This window comes from Bos taurus, chromosome 1, assembly GCF_002263795.3.
Source record: "Bos taurus isolate L1 Dominette 01449 registration number 42190680 breed Hereford chromosome 1, ARS-UCD2.0, whole genome shotgun sequence".
Taxonomy (NCBI): Eukaryota; Metazoa; Chordata; class Mammalia; order Artiodactyla; family Bovidae; genus Bos; species Bos taurus.
The window spans coordinates 66,150,224-66,165,946 of NC_037328.1; the positions used below are offsets into that span (position 1 = coordinate 66,150,224).

At 43.1% G+C, this 15,723-nt stretch overlaps 1 protein-coding gene across 8 annotated transcripts in view; it reads right to left on the reverse strand.

The window, feature by feature from the left end:
* Nucleotides 1-289: 289 nt before the first annotated feature.
* GOLGB1 (golgin B1) overlaps nucleotides 290-15,723 on the reverse strand; it is a 76,120-nt gene continuing 60,686 nt past the window's right edge. For 5 of the 8 annotated variants that reach the window (XM_024994656.2, XM_005201431.5, XM_005201429.5 and 2 more), the window contains 7 exons: nucleotides 9,401-9,566; nucleotides 9,076-9,213; nucleotides 6,452-6,607; nucleotides 5,458-5,555; nucleotides 4,878-5,012; nucleotides 1,952-2,057; nucleotides 290-1,692 (listed from right to left, as the gene is read on the reverse strand). In XM_024994656.2, coding sequence (XP_024850424.1) covers nucleotides 1,558-1,692; nucleotides 1,952-2,057; nucleotides 4,878-5,012; nucleotides 5,458-5,555; nucleotides 6,452-6,607; nucleotides 9,076-9,213; nucleotides 9,401-9,566 — 934 coding nt within the window. In that variant the 3' untranslated portion in view covers nucleotides 290-1,557. The remainder of the gene's footprint in view (nucleotides 1,693-1,951; nucleotides 2,058-4,877; nucleotides 5,013-5,457; nucleotides 5,556-6,451; nucleotides 6,608-9,075; nucleotides 9,214-9,400; nucleotides 9,567-15,723) is intronic. The other 3 variants (XM_059887930.1, XM_059887928.1, XM_005201432.5) reach the window with 2 other exon arrangements.

The window sequence follows — 15,723 nt, forward strand, 5'->3', positions numbered from 1 at the left end:
CAAAAACCTACATGAATCTCATGCCCAAAGGCTCAGCTTTGTTTGGTTCAGTATTAGGATGGCATCTCCTCACTCCATTTTACCACCTGAGATATAGTTAAGCCTAGAAAGATGCACGCAGCCAGATGCTGGCCAGTGAGAAGGAAGCCTGGATATGCACAGCTCTCTACCTTTATATTAACTCCTGGCTACCCCATCCCTACTTCTTCTATGTCCCTTCCTCCCCTCAGCAAGCAAACACATATATGTAACCTCCTGTGTATACATACATTCACACACCACCACAGTATTTCATTCTGAAAATAATTTTATTATTTTACAGTTGTTCAGGAAAGTTCCTGGGTTGCTGTGACCGTGATTTGGTCATCACAGAACAAAGGATTAGAGCAGATCAGTGTGTCCACCAGTTCTCTCTCCTCTTTGGGTAGTGAGAGCAGGCAGGGGACATGTGCAAAAGGAGAAAATAGCCAATCGGTAAGGATTGGGGCTGGGGAATAGGCACAAACGGAATTCAAACCTGGCTGTCATTCTCAGGCTTGGATTTAAATATTTTGTCTTCTCTATAGTCTCCCTCTATTTTATTCAGCTCCCTGTTACCACAGAGGGTAGATGACATGCAGAGAAGCTGGAGTTGAGTGTCACCAACTGCAAAGCAGCTTTGGACTTCAGGAGGCTAGGGGTGGTTGTCACACCAGTCTGAACTCCCTGGCTAGGATTCAGTGCCTCACCTAGGGCTGGTTCCTAGTGTACTGTCTTAGGGGTTACCAGTGTAGAGCCCACATTGGAGGCTTATCCAGATAACACAGGAATGATAAGTGTTGAATTCCACCATCCATAGCCAGCTCCTCTTGCCTTTCAGTGAAAGGAAAGGCACAGGCCACTTCATACCTCAGTACACATGTGATGATCAAGGGACAAGCAGTGGGATCCTCACCATACAGTCCAGGACCATAAGTCTCACTCCAAGTATGTCCGAACAGACAGGGAAGGAGATGCTGTCCTCCTCTGTGATCCAACAAATAACACCCCTGGGGAGTCCTTCCACTCTGACTCTATTTTGCCAGAGACCTAATTAGATACTCCTGTGAGGTAATATTCCCTGGAACATTCCCCCTGTCATGTTTATGGCAGGTCCACGTCCTCTCTGAAATGGGAGAAAATATAAGATACACGAGGGAAAGAAAGTATCAATCAGAATGATACTGGACTTCCGATTATTAGGTTTATTGGAACCATCCTCCTGGCTGAAAGACATTCCTCAGCATCTTTCACAGGACCATAAAATATCAGAGCCCTGCAAAACCTGAACAAACATTGGGCTCAATAACCATTGCAGAAGTGTCAGGCCCTGGGCAGTAGGAGAAAGCAGAATCACTGGCCCCTGCAGCTCTAACCTGTGCTCACATCCACCTCTGTTTTTACAGGCACTTTCTGTGGAGAATTGGAGAAGAGGACCTGTAAGTGGGAAGACTGTTCCACTGGAATTGATGGTTTTGATGTTAGAGGTGAGGGAATTCCAAGTTCTGGGGGGAGTGGTCCAGAAGGTGAGAACTAGGTTTAGAGATGGCCTGTGAGACATAGAACGAGTAGGACATGAACCATCAGAAAGTAGACAGCTGCCAGCAGGGGCACCCTCGTCCGGGAGTGACAGAGCGAACGCAGGACCCGCTTCCATCCAGCACCACTCCGGGTCTGAAAAGAAAATGTGGAAGTCAGAGAGTTTCACCCTAGAGAGATCTGCCCTGTTTCCTTCTCCAACCACTGCAGAGAAGAGGCATCCTGAAAGGAAAGCTCCTTGGGGCCAGCAGCGTGGTACATCCCAATAGTTTCCTTCAGCCTTCCACACCCTTCCAGTCTCAGGCCCATGTTCCTTCTCCTTGACCCCTTGCCCTCAACACAGGCAGCCCGTCTGATAGCACAGTGCCCTCTCTTCAGCCTTCTCCCTTCTTACCCTCCGACAACTGCTGCTCGTAAGATCTATTAACAGCGCCTGCTCCTGGGAGCCGCAGGAGCCAATGATAGGAGACCGGGGAGAGTCCCATTCACCATGCTCCAACCTGAATTGAGGGAAAAAAAAAAAAAGGCATTGGTTCATGGCATGAGAGGCTGATCAGGTGAAATCACCCTGGACATCTTGCCATGGGATGCAGTGTAAGGGACTTGCAGCTCCCATGGCTCCGTCCCCATGCAAGGAGTGAAAGTGTAGACAGGTTTCTTTCAGTAGCAGCAGCAGAGATGGTAATAATTACCAAGAACTGACTGCCTACTGTGTATCAGATGCTGGATCAGGTGCTTTACATACATTTAATCCTCAGGTTTAATGTTGGTGTTATTATCTTCAAAGTAAGACTTAAAGAGGGAAAAAGTACTTGTCCACAATGGTACATCCAGTAAGATGTAAAGCCAGAATTCAAAACCCAGCTGTGTCTCTAAACCCCATGCTCTTTTTTTCCTGCTACGCCACACCTGGCTCAGAGGAACTCTTTTAATTTTTTTCCCTGTTTATTAAAATCTAATAGGCAAAACAATTCAAGAAAGATTTTTGTGGGGTTTTTACAATTAATCTGAACTACAGCCTCTATTGCTTTCTGTTTCATTTTTTGCTTAACTTGCTTATTTATTTAATACTTGAACTTCTCCATTTAATGAAGAAGCTGTTTTTATCCACTCAATGGTTTCTCTTAAAAACAAGAATTGACCCTCAGAATGGGAGAAAATAATAGCAAATGAAACATCTGACAAAGGATTAATTTCCAAAATATATAAGCAGCTCATACAACTCAATATCAGAAAAACAAACAACCTAATCAAAAAGTGGGGAAAAGACATAAACAGACTCCAAAGAAGACATACAGATGGGAAATAAACACATGAAAAGATGCTCAACATCACTCATTATTAGAGAAATTCAAATCAAAACTACAATGAAATATCATCTCACACTGGTCAGAATGGCCCTCATCAAAAAGTCTACAACCAATAAATGCTGGAGAGGGTGTGGAGAAAAGGGAATGCTCCTGCACTGTTGGTGGGGAATGTAAATTGATACAGCCACTATGGAAGACTGTATGGAGATCCCTTAAAAAATTAGGTATAAAATCACCATAGGACCCAGCAATCCCACTCCTAGGCATATACCCCAAGGAAACCAAAATTAATAGAGAAACATGTATCCCATTGTACACTGCAGCACTATTTACAATAGCTAGAACATGGAAGCAACCTAGATGTCCATTGACAGATGAATGGATCAAGAAGTTGTGGTACATATACACAATGGAATATGACTCAGCCATAAAGAGGAACGCATTTGAGTTAGTTCTTATGAGGTAGATACCCAGAACCTATTATACAGAGTGAAGTGAGTCAGAAAGAGAAAGATAAATACCATATTCTAACACATATATATGGAATCTAGAAAAATGGTACTGAAGAATTTATTTACAGGGCAACAGTGGAGAAACAGACATAGAGAATAGACTTATGGACATGGGGAGAGGGCAGGAGAGGGTGAGATGTGTGGAAAGAGGGACATGGAAACTCAGATTGCCATATATAAAATAGATAGCCAACTGGAATTTGCTGTATGGCTCAGGAAACTCAAATAGGGGCTCTCTATCAACCTAGAGGGGTGTGATGGGGAGGAAATGGGAGGGAGTTTCAAAGGGAGGGGATATATGTATACCCATGGCTGATTCATGTCGAGGTTTGACAGAAAACAGCAAAATTCTGTAAAGCAATTATCCTTCAAAAAAACACAAAAACAGAAACCCATGAGAATTGTATCAAGGGGCTGCAAGTAACACAGCACACACTTGATCAAGCATTTGCCTAGAGGGATGCACTTAATTGTGTGGGGAGGCTGGAACTCTACTCCTGATGTTTCCTCCACATGAAGGGATGTTGATTAGCCTAAAACTCCTGCACTGTCTTTACAGGGCCCACACTTTTCTCAGGAGTGAAGGAACACTTTAATCTGATTTGTGAGCCTGGAAAGAGAAACTTAATGTGCCCAGCCTAGCTCCACCCTGCCTGTTCTCCTCATGAGAGCCCGATTGGCTGCAGAGGACCCCTTCTGTGTCTGTTCCTCCATAAGATAAGCTTTCTAGGGGCAGCCTTGATGCAGACAGCATGGTCTGGCACCATGCAGGTCAGTCTGTCACGGTCTGTAGGCCAGGCTGAGTAAGGCTGAGAGGTTTGTAAGCATTGGTGAGCTGCTTTTAAACGGTAAGCCCACTGAGCTCCATTGGCATTGTGGAGTGTGTCGGGTGCTAACAGGACAACAGCAGTGCCAGGTCTGGGGAGGCAGCGCTCGATTAGCTGCCTCGGTTTCCATTCTGCATCAGGGCCAAAGAGGGAATTGTGGATGGGCTGAGCTTGGATTACCATGGCTTGCCTTGATCCCACTCTTCCTACAGCACCCATCTCAGGATGAGAACTAGATCCTTTTTATTCCCAAGTCTGGCCATGAAATGCACACAAGTACAATCAAAAAGGGCTTCTCTGGTAGCTCAGCTGAAAGAATCCACCTGCAATGCAGGAGACCCTAGTTCGACCCTTGGGTTGGGAAGATCCCCTAAAGAAGGGATAGGCTACCCACTCCAGTATTCTTGGGCTTCCCTGGTGGTTCAGACAGTAAATAATCCACCTGCAATGTGGGAGAACTGGGTTTGATCCCTGGGTTGGGAAGATTCCCTGGAGGAAGGCATGGCAATCCACTCTAGTATTCTTGCCTGGAGAATCCCCATGGACAGAGAAGCCCGGTGGGCTACAGTCCACAGGGTCACAAAGAATCGGACATGACTGAGTGACTAAGCACACACACACAATCAGAAAGGGTCAGAAATGAAGAAAGGCTGTGTCCTTCAGTCCTTTACCGCCTGATCTGCTCCTCGGCCATGGAGAGGGCAGCTTCAGCAGCCGCTCTTTGGTCTCGTTCTTCTTCCAACAGTTTTCTCAATTCGTTCATCTCCTGTTTAGTGTTGCAGAGCTGCTTCTGGGCCTCAGAAAAGCTTCAGGACAAAAGGAAAACAACAGCATCACTAGATGCAGGACAGAGTTGCTGATACAGGGATTCGAAGTCTTCCCAAGGTTATAAAGCATGGACATTTATAGAAGGCTGTACAAACACAATGAGTATTTTAAAAGAACGCCTGTCTAAGGATTAAATAAAGCTGCGGGAAATGCCGTAAGAGATTTTAAGGACTTCTGAATATCTCTCATCTGAATATCATAATCTTAGTAAAATATGTGTGAGTAGGGAGGGTCTGTTTCATACACTACTCACACACAATTTGTTATTATAATTGTTACTTTATAATCCTCACATTAATCCTGTGAGGCCAGTAAGAAAAGACGACACATTAAATCCATACAATGGACTTCCATTCTAACTAGATGACCACCCAAATGCTGCCTACACAGCACACACTCCAGGGTTGAGAGCTGCTCCCCCACCTTAGCTGTGGCTCGCTCAGTTCTTCAGCATCTCCTTTCCTGTGACCACCATTCTTTTCCTGGGGAGCTCCTGGAGCAACATCTATATTTAGTGGCCCCTGGAAGAATAAGTTTAGTAATTCAGTGATGAAACCACTCAAGAAACTGTGCTTAGGCAAAATGAGAACTTGCTTAAGGCAGAATGAGAACTTGCTTAGGCACTGGAGAAAAAAGAGAAATCTTGGAGAGGAATACCTGTGTTATCACTCTCTTCAAGTTCAGATTTAGAAGTAAGAATCTTCTGCTCTAATAATCTCCTACATAAAACTCATCATTAGATTTTCCTCCAGATTCTCATTCTTGAATCTTTCCTCTCAAAAGTTTCAAGGCTTGTCACTGAATCCCACTTTCTTCTACTGGAGACTCATCTACTTTCCAGAAGCCACTCTGGTCCCTGCCTGATTCAGCCACTCCTCCCCTCCCCTCTCCTCTTCCTGCCATGTCCTATTCCCCTCCACTCATTCCCAGTCTTCATCGACTTCAACAACCTCTCCTCTCCACTGGTGTCAACAACACTGCCAACTTTGTTTCTCAGGTCCAAATCTTCCTACCGCTTTCCTATTACCTGAAGCAAAAAGCCTTCCAAAAGCCTCAGTCATCACTGTTTACCACTCACTTTTTTATTTCTCTCCCACCACCTCACTCAATGGACATGAGTTCGAGTAAGCTCCAGGAGTTGGTGAGGAACAGGGAAGCCTGGTGTGCTGCAGTTCATGGGGTCACAAAGAGTCGGACACAACTGAGCGACTGAACTGAACTGAACCTCACTGATGATCTTTTTCCTTCTAATCCATTCACTCTTCAGCTTTTCTTGGACCTTATTCCTTCACTCCTCTCCTCACTGTTTTTATCACACCTATTTAATCTTCAGCCTGAAGACATCAGCCTTTTCGATGCTTTGCTTTATGCTTTATAATCCGTGCTCAATTTCCCAACACTTTCCCCAGCCCCTCACCTTCTCACTCACAGCTTGCAGCTCTTGAACCTGCTTCTCCAGGACTGCACAGTGATTGAAAAGGTCACTGTAGTGCTGCTGGTTCTCACGGAGACTCTGACTGGTGTCACAGAGCTGAATAGAAAGGGTATTTTTCTCTTCCAGCAGTTGAGAGAACTGAAATAGGAGAGACGATAAGCACTAGCCCACAGGACTGTTTCACCAGGAGCAGGCAGTGTGCATGCTCAGTCATGTCTGACTCTTTACAACTCTGTAGTCCACCAGGCTCCCTGTCCGTGGGATTTTTCAGGCAAGAATACTGGAGCAGGTTGCCATTTCCTCCTCCAGGGGATCTTCCTGATCCAGGGATCGAATCTGCATTTCCTGCATCCTGCACTGGCAGGAAGACTCTTTACCACTGAACCACCTGGGAAGGCCCACGATCAGGTAGAGATATAAACAAAGTCTGAGCATCCATGGAAAGAATTAGGGTGGCGGCTTGGAAAGGAGACATTCTATGCTGACAGCCCATCTGCTACTACCCATACTAGAGCCCAAGAAGCGGTGCTCCTAGTTAGCTGGGACCCAGTTAGTGGAAGCTTTAATATCCCCAAACTATGAACTCCATGAGGGATCACTGTGTATCCTCAATACCCAGCATATGGCTAGGCTCACAGAAGGTAGATAATAGTTATTTGTTTGCTGAATGATGAATAAGTGAATGATCAACCCTAGGGATGGAGATGTTCTCATTCTTGATCTAGGTGCTGCTTGTACAGGTGTCCTCACTTCGTGAAAATATACCAGACTGTATTCGTGATTTGTGTGCCTTTTTGGTGTTTTACCCCACTAAAATATTTACATGAAAAATGTTTCTGGCTATTCACTGCAGTTTCAAGTACCATCCTAGAAAGACAAATGCCCAGAGTAACTCACAGTCTAATCTTCAGGAAAGCAAATATAACAAGGTTGAGATGGGATCTACTTTGTAGAAAGAGGAGGTGTTAAGAGCTATGAAGGGCAGAACTTTTTGGAAACAACTGAGTAGGCTGAAAGAGGAACTGGGTAGGATCTGCTATGGAGTCTCCCCACCATAGCACCCCCTGAAAACTCCCAGAAAACACCCCCAACAAAGGGTCTGTAATTTTACCAATTCACTGTGACCAACTAACCTACTTTAAAAAACGCAAATTTTAAATGCAAATTTTTTTTAACTCTGCCAGAGTTAACAGTGTTATCAGTCTCTGATACTTCAATGTTAGTTGAATTTAACAACATTTAATGAGTGCCTTCTACACAAACCAGGGGCTTCCCTGGTGACTCAGACGGTAAAGCATCTGACTACAATGCGGGAGACCCGGGTTTGATCCCTGGGTCAGGAAGATCCCCTGGAGAAGGAAATGGCAACCCCCTCCAGTATTCTTGCCTAGAAAATTCCATGGACAGAGGAGTGTGGTAGGCTACAGTCCATGGGGTTGCAAAGAGTCAGACACAACTGAGCTACTTCACTTTCTTTCTTCTTTCTTTCTACACAATCCAGGCACTGTGTTTTCCATGTACATTACCATCTTTATCCCAGACTGACCTGCTGCTAACATTTGGGGCAAAGTACTTAATATCTCTGGGCCTTAATTTCCTCATCTGTGTACAGCCTATTTATCTTTACCATTTTTGGATCACAGATCCCTTGGTGAATGCCTGAGTTTTTGTGATGAGAAACTTACACACACAAACACATCATTTTGTATATAATTTTTGGACATTTATATTGATAGCCCTCCTGAAAGCTAATTTTTGGATCCCAGAGTCTAAATGATCACTCAAATTCCTCCTGGCACGAACATAAACTACCTAGCTGGGTTCCTCTGAAGAAGGCAGAACTGGGTGAGGTGCTGCCAGAGAATAATCTGACTAGTCAGACACAACAGGAGTATAAAGATTCATAAGATGGTGAGGGGAGGGAAGCAGGTGATGAAGGAAGAGAAGCCAAAGAATGGATGAGGGGACAAGACAGATATGAGAAGGCACTGAGAATAATTTTCTTTTTTCCTGCCTTGCCCTTTGCTCTAGGGACCAGATGGCAAAGCAGCTCTTCCCATAGAAAGAGGTCCATCTACTCCAGCATGCTTCCTAGAGTGTCTAGAGTGGCCAGCCTGGGGTTCAGGAAAAAGCAAATTGGCTTCTTTAATTCCACAACATTAGATACACAGTGAGGAAGCTTACAAATGGAGTAGAATGAAAAGCAGACCCCTCACCTCTATCGCTCTGTCTAATCACATATGCAAGCCTCCTTCCTGAGACTCTTCCCTGCCACATACTAGTGAGAAATACCGGGGAGCTTGCTGGAGGATTTGTGAGAAGTTATGGGAAGATGATGTTGGGTAGGATGTCTTCCTAAAGGAGTTGGCTTTTATCATTCTTATTGAATGGGCTTCTCCAAATCACTCCCAAGGGCTCTGCAAAGGCGAGGAAAAAGAAATGGCCCTGTGTCTGGTGCTTTAGGGTGAGGGATCCAGGCTCTGAGAAAGGTAAAACTTTTGTTTTCTAATAGAGCTAGAGCCTAAGCTTAAACAGCTTCTACTTACCTTCTTGCTTCTAGTCATGGAAACAAGAAATTGAACTTCAGGCTAGCAGGGAACACATACCTTGCTGTTCAGTTGCTGAATTCTTAACTCCTTTTGGTGAATTTCTTTTAAGCTGTCATTGAGCTGAGTCCTAAGATGCTCTGTCTCATAAACTAGGTTTTGTGATCCATTGAGGGAAACTGATGTCTCTGGGGATGCCTGCCAGGATATAAACACTGATAAAACTCTCTCCTAACATTGTGCATACTTAAATCCTTCCCTCCAGAAACCCTGCCCACCTCACAGGAAGTCATCAGATGGCTTGCCTAATAGAGGCAGATGAGCACTTGGCTTCCAGGAAACTAAACGTTTCCTCCAACCAGCAATCAGCATTGGAATTACTCACCTGTCTTTGGTACTGCACTTTGTGGGTCTCAGTCTGTGAGGAAGAAGATCTCAATTCCCTCACAAGGTTCTGCAGATGGCTGAGCTGCTGATCTTTATCTGCGATAGCCATAAAGTACTGCTCCTTCATTCTCCTCTCTTGCATTTCCCAGGAATTCTTCTCTATCCTAGAGAAAATATGAAATAGGCATAGGCAAAAATATACTTGTGAGACAAAGATGAATAACTACGTATTCGAAACATGTAATGGGATGTAGAGATATAGTTGAAAATACATAACCAGAGCGAAATTTATGTTATAAATAGAATTGTGCAGCAAGATGATGAAGAGGAACTTAAAAGAGAACTGTAACTGGCAGGACTGGGGAAGATTTCACAGAAAACAGGTATTTGATCTGAACCCTGAACAATGAGTCAGGTTTCCATAATGGGAAAAGCATTCCAGGTGGAGAATAGAACAAAAGTACAAGAATGAATGAATATACACAGTGATTTTTGGAATTGTTGTAGCACATAGTGTGGTGAGTGGATAGAGCAGGGAATGAAGGTGAAGAGGAAAGAAGTCAGATCCTGTGGGGCACTGAACACCATACTGAATAAAACTTACTCTGTAAGCAATGGCTGCTGATGCTAAGTCACTTCAGTTGTGTCTGAATGGCAAACCACTGTAATTCTTTAGAACAACATCAGGGTTATGAGGGTGCCACTGTAGAGTCTGAAGGAGCTGAGTTCAAATGCTGGCTCTGTTCTACACTAGGCATGAGACCCTGAGTAAAAGTTACTTAATCTCTCTAAGCCTCATTGATGAAATGGGAATAAATGATCTACTCCTTAGAATTATTGTGATGATTTAATGAGATACCATATGTCACGTACCAAACACAGGTGAGCAATTCCAACGCTGATTGCTGCTCAGAGGTAACCACTACCCAGGAAGCATCAGCTTTCTGAAGCTACATGTCCATCTGCCTCTATTAGGCAAACCATCTGATGACTTCCTGTGAGGGGGGCAGGGTTTCTGGAGGGAAGGATTTAAATATAAACTGCTGCTATTTATTTATGCCCTGCATTTGACCAAGAGGGAAGCTTCTATTTGATTCCAGCTAATTTTCTGAAGAACTAGCAAAACTGCCTCTGTGCCAAATTCTTTAGTTCTACTTCTCGCTACACTATGCCTGAAAAAAAAAGGGGCTGTAATCAAATTTCTGCAGCATCTCTTTACTTTGACTAGTCTCTATTTTTCCCAATAATACAAGGCTGTGTTTGAACTACATCAGACTTTTCTGTCTTTTTCTCTAGAAGCAAGGTAAAATGGTCCTTTCTTTTCTAAAGGACATAAACCTATTATGAAAGAATCCTGCTGTGTCAAAAGGTGACCTGCATTACAGTCAGATTTTTTTTTCCAAAAAGGCAGAACAATAAAACTTAGAAACTAAAATAAATTTTTATTACAAGGCCACTATATGGAAAAGGCACAGAAAATCCTCTAATACACTTTCTCTGATATTTGTCTGTGAAAAATGAAAGAGAATAAGAAAGGAGGAGTTTAAGAGTGAGAATGCACAAAAAAGATCACAGATCTTTTACAAAGCTTCAAATATGCTTTTTTTTTTTTTGAAATTTGGACAAGTAGTTACAATCTGGAGAGACCCTCAATGGAGAATAGGAGCTAAGGAACAAGCCTGATTACTTAAGAGAACAGCCATAAAAGGGCTATACCTCATTACCCCTTAAGTAAGAGAGCACAGGAACCAGAGCAGAATAAGCAAACCTGTAGTTGAAGTAGAAGAGAAAGGTTATTGCATAAATCCATACTCTTCTGATGAGCCAACCCCAGCGCCATAGAAACCTGAATGAGATGTTCCAGCTTTTTCATATTTGGAAAGCTCATTTCTTGAAAGTATTTCAAGAGCAAGACAGGGATCCTATTTTAAAAAGATATTCAGCAAAGAAACTGGTCCTAAAGCCAGTGAATCAAATCTGTGTCTTCATGTCTTCTTCCTTCTAAAGGTGAAGTAAAATGTCTTCCTTTCCTTCTTATAATTTACTCACAGCCACTTGATATATAATTTTTCTTTCCTTCAAAACTGCTTAAATGTGGAAGGTAAAGAGAGAAAGGCTAAAAGAATGGTGGAAAAGGAGAAAATTAAGGAAAACAAAAAATCAATAGACAAGAAATCATTTTTTTCTCCCTCTTTTTCTCTTCCCTAAGGGTCAACTTTATTAGGAAAGTCTTCTTTCAGAATCTCTGTCATGAAGTTTCAAGAGGAACAAGTGGCTTCAAAAAACAAGCCTTTAAAACTGTGCACCTCTTCTTTCGTTTATAATAGCAACTTGACACAATATTCTTTTAGTTCAGCTCAGTTCAGTCGCTCAGTCGTGTAACTCTTTGCACCCCATGAGCAGCAGCACGCCAGGCCTCCCTATCCAACACCAACTCCAGGAGCCCACCCAAACTCATGTCCATTGAGCTGGTGATGCCATCCAGCCACCTCATCCTTTGTCATCCCCTTCTCCTCCTGCCCTCAATCTTTTCCAGCATCAGGGTTTTTTCAAATGAGTCAGCTCTTCCCATCAGGTGGCCAAAGTACTGGAGTTTCAGCTTCAACATCAGACGTTCCAATGAACACCCAGGACTGATCTTCTTTAGGATGGACTGGTTGGATCTCCTTGCAGTCCAAGGGACTCTCAAGAGTCTTCTCCAACACCACAGTTCAAAAGCATCAATTCTTCAGCACTCAGCTTTCATTATAGTCCAACTCTCACATCCATACATGACTACTGGAAAAAATAATAGCCTTGACTAGACGGACCTTTGTCAGCAAAGTAATGTCTCTGCTTTTTAATATGCTGTCTAGGTTGGTCATAATTTTCCTTCCAAGGAGTAAGCATCTAATTTCATGGCTGCAATCATCATCTGTAGTGATTTTGGAGCCCCCAAAAATAAAAGTCACTGTTTCCACTGTTTCCCCGTCTATTTCCTATGAAGTGATGGGACCAGATGCCATGATCTTAGTTTTCTGAATGTTGAGCTTTAAGCCAACTTTTTCACTCTCCTCTTTCACTTTCATCAAGAGGCTCTTTAGCTCCTCTTCACTTTCTGCCATAACGGTGGTGTCATCTGCATATCTGAGGTTATTGATATTTCTCCTGGCAATCTTGATTCCAGCTTATGCTTCTTCCAGCCCAGCATTTCTCATGATGTACTCTGCATATAAGTTAAATAAGCAGGGTGACAATATACAGCCTTGATGTACTCCTTTTCCTATTTGGAACCAGTCTGTTCCATGTCCAGTTCTAACTGTTGCTTCCTGACCTGCATGCATATAGGTTTCTCAAGAGGCAGGTCAGGTGGTCTGGTATTCCCACCTCTTTCAGAATTTTCCACAGTTTATTGTGATCCACAGTCAAAGGCTTTGGCATAGTCAATAAAGCAGAAATAGATGTTTTCTGGAACTGTCTTGCTTTTTCCATGATCCAGCAGATGTTGGCAATTTCATCTCTGGTTCCTCTGCCTTTTCTAAAACCAGCTTGAACATCTGGAAGTTCATGGTTCACGTCTTGCTGAAGCCTGGCTTGGAGAATTTTGAGCATTACTTTACTAGCATGTGAGATGAGTGCAACTGTGCAGTAGTTTGAGCATTCTTTGGCATTGCTTTTCTTTGGGATTGGAATGAAAACTGACCTTTTCCAGTCCTGTGGCCATTGCTGAGTTTTCCAAATTTGCTGGCATACTGAGTGCAGCACTTTCACGGCATCATCTTTCAGGATTTGAAAGAGCTCAACTGGAATTCCATCACCTCCACTAGTTTTGTTTGTAGTAATGCTTCCTAAGGCTCACTTAACTTCACATTCCAGGATGTCTGGCTCTAGTTGAGTGATTACACCATTATGATTAACTGGGTTGTGAAGATCTTTTTTGTACAGTTCTGTGTTTTCTTGCCACCTCTTCTTATATCTTCTGCTTCTGTCAGGTCCATACCACTTCTCTCCTTTATTGAGCCCATCTTTGCATGAAATGTTCCCTTGGTATCTCTAATTTTCTTGTAGAGATCTCTAGTCCTTCCCAACTATTGTTTTCCTCTATTTCTTTGCACTGATTGCTGAGAAAGTCTTTCTTATCTCTCCTTGCTATTCTTTGGAACTCTGCATTCCAATGGGTTTATCTTTCCTTTTCTCCTTTGCTTTCCGCTTTTCTTCTTTTCACAACTATTTGTTAGGCCTCCTCAGACAGCCATTTTACTTTTTTGCATTTCTTTTTCCTGGGGATGGTCTTGATCCCTATCTCCTGTACAATGTCACGAACCCCTGTCCAGAGTTCATCAGGCACTCTATCAGATCTAGTCCCTTAAATCTATTTCTCACTTCCACTGTATAATCATAAGGGATTTGATTTAGGTCATACCTGAATGGTTTAGTGGTTTTCCCCACTTTCTTCAATTTAAGCCTGAATTTGGCAATGAGTTCATGATCTGAGCCACAGTCACCTCCCGGTCTTGTTTTTGCTGACTGTACAGAGCTCTCCATCTTTGGCTACAAAGAATTAATCAATCTGATTTCGGTGTTGGCCATCTGGTAATGTCAATGTGTAGAGTCTTCTCTTGTGTTGTTGGAAGAGCGTGTTTGCTATGACCAGTGTGTTCTCTTGGCAAAACTCTATTAGCCTTTGCCCTGCTTCATTCTGTACTCCAAGGCCAAATTTGCCTGTTACTCCAGGTGTTTCTTGACTTCCTATTTTTGCATTCCAGTCCCCTATAATGAAAAGGGCATCTTTTTTGGGTGTTACTGCTAAAAGGTCTTGTAGGTTTCGTAGAACCGTTCAGCTTCTTCAGTGTTACTGGTTGGGGCATAGACTTGGATTACTGTGATATTGAATGGTTTGCCTTGGAAACGAACAGAGAACATTCTGTCGTTTTTGAGATTGCATCCAAGTATTGCATTTTGGACTCTTTTGTCGACTATGATGGCTACTCCATTTCTTCTAAGGGATTCCTGCCCACAGTAATAGATAAAATGGTCATCTGAGTTAAATTCACCCATTCCAGTCCATTTTAGTTCACTGATTCCTTTTCAGTTCAGTTCAGTTCAGTTGCTCAGTTGTGTCCGACTCTTTGTGACCCCATGAATTGCAGCACGCCAGGCCTCCCTGTCCATCACCAACTCCCGGAGTTCATTCAAACTCATGTTCATCGAGTTGGTGATGCCATCCAGCCATCTCATCCTCTGTTGTCCCCTTCTCCTCCTGCCCCCAATCCCTCCCAGCATCAGAGTCTTTTCCAAGGAGTCAACTCGTCACACGAGGTGGCCAAAGTACTGGAGTTTCAGCTTTAACATCACTCCTTCCAATGAATACCCAGGACTGATCTCCTTCAGGATGGACTGGTTGGACCTCCTTGCAGTCCAAGGGACTCGCAAGAGTCTTCTCCAACACCACAGTTCAAAAGCATCAATTCTTTGGTGCTCAGCTTTCTTCACAGTCCAACTCTCACATCCATACATGACCACAGGAAAACCATAGCCTTGACTAGATGGACCTTTGTTGGCAAAGTAATATCTCTGCTTTTTAATATGCTATCTAGGTTGGCCATAATTTTCCTTCTAAGGAGTAAGCGTCTTTTAATTTCATGGCTGCAATCACCATCTGCAGGGATTTTGGAGCCAGCAATCTTGATTCCAGCTTGTGCTTAATTTGGATACTATATGGGTGACATCAAGGTGATGCTCCCTTGTGCTCCCAATCACCTTCAGAGGGCCCTAAATTCAGTGTTCGGCCTTAATGTGCATCTGAAGGAAGATGGTTTCTTGATGATGAACTGAGATTATAGGGAATAAGTTGGGGCAGCTATTCCCTGCCGGAAAAAAGGCATGAGGTTGAAATGGAGTAATTCACCTTCCTTCTGGAGGTTCAATTACAGAATGAAGAAACAGGAAAAATTCAGTTTTTTCACTTATGAGAAAGTCTGTAAATATGTTGAATTGAAAATTTTTTGGATGTAATGTCACTCCATAAAACTTAAATGACCCAATTCGAAAAAGTGTTTTGTTCCATAAACTTTGCTTAAGGTTTATTTTGACATATCATGTTAGTAAAGCATCTAGGATCTGTGAAGGAACAAATCTCTCATATTTACACATTAAGAGCTCTCTTAGGAGGACATCCCTCATGGTGCAGTGGTTAAGAATCCACCTTGCGATGCACGGGAAACAGGTTTGATCCTTGGCTGGGGAACTAAGATCCCATATGCTAAAAGGCAAAGAACCTGATGCAGCCTAATTAGTAATTAATTTTAAAAATGCTAAAGAGCTCTCCTAGGGATGTTACAA